General features: G+C 37.8%; 1 protein-coding gene across 1 annotated transcript; it reads left to right on the top strand.

The window, feature by feature from the left end:
- Nucleotides 1-1,398: 1,398 nt before the first annotated feature.
- Nucleotides 1,399-5,319, top strand: LOC136854050 (uncharacterized). The gene is made up of 4 exons (XM_067130116.1): nt 1,399-1,541; nt 1,730-1,874; nt 3,982-4,064; nt 4,967-5,319. Exons 1-4 carry the CDS (start codon nt 1,539-1,541, stop codon nt 5,051-5,053), a joined length of 318 nt encoding a protein of 105 aa, XP_066986217.1. The 5' UTR covers nt 1,399-1,538; the 3' UTR covers nt 5,054-5,319.
- The last annotated feature ends 2,394 nt before the right edge of the window (nt 5,320-7,713 follow it).

Raw genomic sequence — 7,713 nt, 5'->3', positions numbered from 1 at the left:
ATATACAGTTACAATTATTTATATAAAAATAATAATGTAACTAACACACATAATTATAATAGCTCATTCTTTCTTATGGAGTTATATGTATAGCCAGGATTACTTTCTCGACACTTTTCTTGATATAAGTGCCCGATTACAATACTAATCTTATTAAATTAAAATGCATTGTTTTTGTTGGTGGGAGGCCCCCCTCTCGGTGGGTAGCCCGGGGCCCAGGCCCCTGGCCCCCCCCCCTTAATCCGGCCCTGCTTCTTTAGGGACAAAGCCCTTTGTTGGCCGAGTCGGTTGAGCTTCAGACCGTCATTCGATGGGCCGGAGTTCAATTCCCGCAGCCGGCTGATGAAGAGTTAGAGGAATTTATTTCTGGTGATAGAAATTCATTTCTCGCTATAATGTGGTTCGGATTCCACAATAAGTTGTAGGTCCCGTTGCTAAGTAACCAATTGGTTCTTAGCCTCGTAAAATAAGTCTAATCCTTCGGGCCAGCCCTAGGAGAGCTGTTAATCAGCTCAGTGGTCTGGTAAAACTATGGTATACTTTTCTTTAGGGACAGCGACACGTAAACACTGTTTGACAATGCAGGCTCGTGCAGCCGTGACTTCGATATTAAGAAGTTATATTAATTTCTTCACTAATTTTATTTGGGTACTTTGTACACATTAAACATAATTCCTGAGGACGCTGTTGAAGTGTGATGAAATATCAGTAAAGACAAATCTGATTAATCTGTGAATTGCTTTACTGAATCCCAAACTCACGAAAACCACCAGGCACTAAACAAAGGTTGCGTGCTTTTCGGCCTCAAATGTACTCTCCCCATTTTTCAAGCACTGATTTCACGAGCAACGTTATGAACAACAACATTCTTCAACTCCCTCTTCCCCAAATCACACCTAAGTCTAAACGTAAACAAAATGTGGGGGAAAATGTTTACGAAAAGTCGGTAATTATTTTCAGTTTATTAGACACACTGATAGATAGAGAGAGAGAGAGGGGGGGAGTGGGCGGGGCTGGGGAGGGGAGAGAGAGCCCATTAACACCGCTCAATAATGGTATTCAAGAGGTTTCCACATCTCCTTTTTTTTTTTTTTTTTCAAGTCTTTGTCTGGAACGATAAATTACTGTTTGAAGTTATTTCCTCGCTGCCAGTGAAGCAGCATGAGAAGAGATAAAAAAAAAAAAAAACTATCGTCAAAGTAGGCAATGTCAAAGCGTTGAGGCGTTGCCAAAAAGTATTTTCATCGTTATCGTATTTTTCTTCATTCCTGTTAGCTTTTCAGAACCTTCAACTAATCGGATATTGTAACATTCATCCACGTAGATCGTCTTAATCTGACCAGAGCAATTAAAGTTGTATTTTATTAATAGAGCTTTCTTCTTCTTGCAGCGAACGTGAAATGTTCTTGGTCTTGGAAACCCAGTCGCTGGCGATGATATATAAGGCAAAGGTCTGGCGTTCAGCCACAGAGAACAGTCGACTGTCGATCGTTAAATACTCACGCACGCACACGTAACCGAGAGACACTCGACTCGTAATGGTAAGCTTCTCTTAAAAAAAAAGCTGATGGGTGTTTTGAAATATGATTATCATTTTTACGTCTAACGAGAGAGAAACGTATATATTTTCTTATTTTCCAGTTTACCTTGGAGTACATCAGTATATGGACAACAGTCCAAGGGATTAAAGTATGTACAGCCTAATATCATAAACTGCCCTTTTTTCCAGATGTCCTGCAAACTTTTGTTGTTGGCCATGTTGGTGGGGACTGCTCTAGCAGCCGCTAATCCCTTGGCCCTGCCTCAAACTAAGCCTCCCGTGGCAGTATGTAACAACTGGTGTGGAACTCCTCCAAACCTTGTCTGTTGTGACAGTAAGTATCAAAACGGTGCAGGAATGTTCACAAATCTTTATAATGAGTTTTCATCGTCTGTAGGGTCCCTCTTCAATTGAGACCTAAGCTCTTCCTTATTTTACCTAATGTTTAGTTCAGAGTTGCTTCTGTATCGAGCAGTAGTGTCCTCAATTCGACAGATGTGTCGCAAGATCTTTTTCTTAGCAGACGACAATTTTACGCAAATTTTTTGCCTTTATATTCCAATATAGAAGTAGGAACATTTATTCAAGTAACTTTGAAATGGATCCAGTTTTCTCTTATTTACACTGTCACAAAAGTATTTGGCCTTTCCTTCTCAAAATATTACTGTACACAATTACTAACTATTTTTTTAATCAAACGGTTAAGTGGATTATAGATACATATTTTGATAGCTTTCGGACCTCGTAAGGCTCCTGGAATTTCGGGGAATCTCAAGATATTAGAACCGTTCTCCCCGTCGCACGTCAGTTTCACAAATCTAGAATTATGACTTACGTGAAAAATTTTCGATCAGATTTTTGTTTCTGCATTGGGTTGAAAACGTCTAATTGACAGGGTCATGATTGCTGTCCATTTTGATTTGGACCTCTAGAACAAGTCATAGGCAGGGCTTCTGCATTCAAATGCATCACAGCAAAGGGGCGTCAGTATAGTTAAAAAAAAAAAAAAAAAAAAAAACTTGCCTTCAGACCAATTTCAAGGTTTATGGAACGTATCCTCTCTTTTGAGAGTGAACTTGTTTAACTCTGAACAGCAGTAGTCAGCTTTTCGTTTAGATCATCTCAAAATCAGCAGGGAAAGATACCTAATAATTTAACAAGAATTACTCAGGCCTCAAACTAATTTCGCTCCCTCCTGAATAAATAACCAATGTGACATGGATGATCTTAAGCAATATATGGATTAATGTTTAGTCGTAAATTTTAATTTAGGTTAGAGAAAAAAAAGAATGAAAACTAGAGAGAAGTGTATTTCAGATCTATTTCAAGTTAGAACTCAAAATTTATTATTTTATTAAATCATAAATTTTTAGTCATAACTTGAGTAACTTTTTTTTTTACTTCAGAGTACATGAAACTGTAATTCATGCATCTTAACTATTAGAAGTCTTCTGGCGGGACGCGAGCCGGGAGCCCTACTCCAACTCCAGTCCCCCGTTGTCAAGAGATTTCTTTGCTCCAATTTTGCAGATCTGTAACATGTCGAGTACAACCCTGTCTTTCATTTATTGCCCACGTTTAAGCTTATTACTGTCATCACAAAGCATAGGACAGACTAAAGAAGTTAAACGCCCTAACCTCGTTCTCTATTTCTTATTTCTTAGTGTATTTCAGTCACCTGTTTCCAGTAGATTAAAGAATGGTGTTCAGATTAGCATTATAATTTTACGAGAAACATTGTTGATTCATTTATGAAATTTAGACTGTAAAGCCAAGCACTGAGGTTCTGTCGCCCATTCAGGGATTAAGCGAGTGAAAAGAGGGAGTTGGAGTGGCTGGACAGCAAGACAGGATCCAGAAAATAAAGAATAAGGATCTAAAGGTGGAATTAAGAGAAACCCACACAGTTGCACTAAGAAGTAACCGCTAGAGATGTTGGACAGCAAGACTGAAGAAAGGAAGCGGGGATAAAGTAAAAGGCTAAACAGAGGGTGCAGCTAAGGGCCGAAGGAGCGCTGTAAACACCCTTTAGTAATGCCTGCAGTGCACAAATCCCGTAGGGGGAGTAGTGCCGTCAGTGCACCTCATGCGGTGCACTGTAGGCATTACTTAAGGTTCTTTGCAAGCGTGCCTTCGTCCCCTAGCTGCAACCCCTTTCGTTCCTTTTACTGCACTTCCTTTCATATTTTCTTTCTTCCATTTTACTTTCCACCCTCTCCTAACAATTGATTCATAGTGCAACTGCGAGGTTTTCCTCCTGTTACACCTTTCAAACCTTTTACTGGCAATTTCCATTTCAGCGCTGGATGACCTCATAGGTCCCAGTGCTTGGCCTAAACTCTGTATTCAGTTCAATTCAATGTAGTGCACAAAGTGAAGTGCAACTGCCGGCACACCGCTCTGCGGGAATGAGAAACATTACGAGTTTTCATTTCTTCCAGAGAAGTGTCCCGTTGATACACGTCCACCTGGTAACTGCAACAGGCCTGGATTAGCAAGTGCAGCCAGCGCTTCGGGTCCCAAGGTAAGTAGACTATGCTCTTTTTCAGGACCTGCTCTGTGTGACTTAGGTCCCACAGCCACTAAAGTCGGAATATTCTGAAGCCTATCCTTGTTTTTAACAGCAGAGCTAGATTTAAAACCTGAATAACTAATTTATGCAATGATCACCTCGTTTCCACGTGCTGCCGGAATCATCGTTCATTCTTCTTGGTAGATTTCAATAACAATGAGACTCGGATTTTAAATAACTTTTTTTTTTTTATGAGGAAAAGGGACAAATCAGTCAGGCTGTAACCCTGTAAAAATAATACAGAAAAGTTCTCGGTTTGGGAAAAATCCTGATTTACTTCAGTAACTAATCATTTGAATATCATTAACAGATAGGTTTATTAATGATTAATGCAGTTTTATACTACAACCAAGCTGGACGAAAATAAGGGCATTGAATATTAATGATTAATGCAGTTTTATACTACAACCAAGCTGGACGAAAATAAGGGCATTGAATATTAATGATTAATGCAGTTTTATACTACAACCAAGCTGGACGAAAATAAGGGCATTGAATAGAGAAATATTTCCTTCAGTGAGAAGTTTCCAGAAGAAAGATTTTGACTTTTTTTCAATGGTTATTTCTTAGGCTCATTGGAAAGACTACAAGAACTTCTAATCTCTACTGTTTACTAACTTCTAATATCTACTGTATACTGTTATTTTCTCATGTGAATTTCAGCATCAAAAGTATAATCTCAATGCAGTCATCAAGCATACCCAAAAGATTTCTTCTTTTTTGTTTCGTTGAATGAAATTTGCTAAGCCAGCTGACGTGACTCCTCAGCAGAAAAGTCTTACTAAAGTACACTTGATGTAAAACATTTTTCACAGAAATACGGAAAATTCAATGGCAATATTATGTTATTTCAGCCTTGCACAAAAGACGCAGACTGCCACGGAGGTGCCCTTTGTTGCTGGGACAGTTGCCTCCGCCACAAGAAATGCACCAACGTCTGAGTTTGAGCTGCTGTGCCTTCGACAACATCTTCAGAGCACCATTTCCCTTCGCTGACGTTCGAGGTAAAGGGAGAGTTAGGGCATTCCCTTCTAGCAGATTAATTTCCAAAGACTAAAAGCACCAGTAATGATATGCTAATGATGTTAGCCAGTCATATTTGTTGTCGTTTTCCTTATTAAATGAAACTTTGCAAGTGTTGTTTGTCTACAGTAGAGTTTTAGCCAAATGCTTGTTTTTACACTAAAAAATTCTACAACAAAACATATATCCACTTTTCTTCTACAGTAATATATGTTTTCACGTTCCTTTTATATGTTTACCATATAAAAGAAACAATCACTATTTTCCTGAGTACTGAAAGCATTTCTGTATTTCTGATGGCTAAGTGCTAAAATTTATAATAATGTTGAAAGCAATGAACTTTGATCCTTAGTCAGGTCAGAGAACGTTTACACTTCCGTACAGAAAAAAAATGATAGGGCTGAACATAAATTTAAATTTGACCTAGTTCAAAAGAACAAAACCTTGTAACAGACAACGCTTTCTAACGGAAAGAGGTTGAGACACTGGAAGGACAGGGAAAGAGCTAGAACTGAACAGAAATTGTCACTGATATTCAGATTGTTTACCTTAAGTCAGCGGTAGTAAGTGCTGCCTCTTCGTATTAATGGGAAGTTATAGTGAATTTCATGACTGACAATAACTTAAAATAGACAGCTGCTGTCTGGGGCAGGCTTATGGTAGCCCAGAGATCTCAGTGGATTATATAAATATTGTATTATGTACAGAAAATCTTTTCAGTACTTTCAACACCTTGTCTTGACAGCTTGATGAGTCATAACACATTTTTAAAAAATCATCCTATCTTTGACAGGCTGCCAGTGTAACTGGAAGTTTACAAAAGCATTTCTCTGCCTAATTTGCATGTCGTGACTGTTGTAAATTAAACAGAACTGTAAAGTGAGATTTATCAAAGTCTAAAAATACGGTTCAGAGGAGGTCAGCAACCAGAACCAAAAGTATAATCAGATACTCCTTGAATAATATTGCAAGACCAAATGCAGACTTCTGCAAAGAAAAGGCAAAGACAATTTAGTCTGAAAACAAAAAGTCATTAATGGAAAGATGCAGCTCACAAATTACATCCTTTATTAGGACAAAAGAAACAGAATTGCTTAAAGGGGAATACGGAAGCTCTACGAAAAAGAAAACCATTTAACGTGGCTAGCAGATACATTAAAGTGCATTTAGGATCGAGGGAAGTTAAGGAAATGTTTAGGCAAGAACAAAGAGTTGAGTCAGCAAAGTGGAAGAATGCTAAAATTTCAAGGTATTGTTTAGAACTAGAACACTTTATATTCGAACATAGGAAGGGTTTTTATGTTTGTGAACTGAAAGATTTTTGTTGAGATCATGATAAGGAAAAGAAGTAAAATATAATGCAATAACACCCACCTTATATATAAAAAAAAAACGAAGTCGATGAAAAGTTACTCATCAGTAATATAATTTAGAGTGAAAACAGTGCAGAAAAGAAGCAAAAGATAACATCGACACACGCAACAGAAGAGATTGATCATATAAGTGAACTGAGGTGCTGTTACTCGTACAAAAACAAAAACCCAGCTACCCAATCGTGCCTGAGTTTTCATGAGTAGCCTCAGAAGTAATGAGGCTCCGCAAAAATTAAACAAATGAAATATAAAAACCAGAATATAAAGTTTACAGAACAATACTGAAAGCATCAAGTTGTGCTTTGAGACCTAAAATAAGGGCTTCGTCCTTCCAATCTAGGAATATAAAGAACAAACTATTCTATGTAAAACATACCCTCGAGATTAACAGGAATGGGCCCCTATATGAAATCAATTTGCCTCAGCACGAAAATTACAAAACGCCTTGGATTTTGCTAATTAAAGAGTATTTGAATGAGCTTGTTAAATTTGAGTAAAATGTAATCAGTTAAAGGAAAGTAATTAAAAGGAGTGATAAAAGACTGGGACAAAAAAGGCATGGAAAAGAGCAATGAATAAAGTCTGCAAGGCAAATATGCAGGAAATTTGATAAAAAAATGTAAGGGACCGTTCAAAAGTTACGTAACACTTTTTTTGGGTAATTTTTTACCCCCCTCCCCCCTTGTCACGTCTCATAACACATGTCCAGACCCCCTAGAAAATTATGTCATGTTATTAAAGAATCACAGATAAATTTGAAATGAAAATGTTCTCTTATGCCATGCCACACTCATAACACTTCACCATACCCCTTTCCCCCACTCCCCTAAGGCGTTACGTAACTTTTGAACGGCCCATAGAGCAAGAACTTGGCATGATAAAATCACCCCCTCGGAGACCCTTCCCCCGCATAAAATCTGCTGATTAGTAAAGCTGGATTAAATACGCTAGAACTAACTGGCAGGAAAAAGGCGGGAAAGGCGGTCAGTATTTATTTTGTGAAGAAGTAATGGAAAACTTGGAGCACCATTATTGTCCAGCATACAAAAATATTGGGAACAGATTTAGATTCATGCATCAGCCATTTATCAAGGGGGATAAAGAGGAACTAATAGATAATATCTTATTATTCATAGATTTTTCTAATGATGATATTGAAAATATGTAAAAATTTATTAAAACATTTGTTTCCACAAAAAAATAAA

This window comes from Macrobrachium rosenbergii, chromosome 28 (genome assembly GCF_040412425.1).
Source record: "Macrobrachium rosenbergii isolate ZJJX-2024 chromosome 28, ASM4041242v1, whole genome shotgun sequence".
Taxonomy (NCBI): Eukaryota; Metazoa; Arthropoda; class Malacostraca; order Decapoda; family Palaemonidae; genus Macrobrachium; species Macrobrachium rosenbergii.
The sequence above is the reverse complement of the archived record's forward strand: the minus strand, read 5'-3'. Positions and strand labels throughout refer to the sequence as shown.

What these genes read in the sequence shown, in the direction of transcription:
- LOC136854050 (XM_067130116.1), top strand. An exon ending in AAACCTTGTCTGTTGTGACA is followed by an intron (nt 1,875 to 3,981) that starts GTAAGTATCAAA and finishes CATTTCTTCCAG; the next exon opens with AGAAGTGTCCCGTTGATACA. An exon ending in CCAGCGCTTCGGGTCCCAAG is followed by an intron (nt 4,065 to 4,966) that starts GTAAGTAGACTA and finishes ATGTTATTTCAG; the next exon opens with CCTTGCACAAAAGACGCAGA.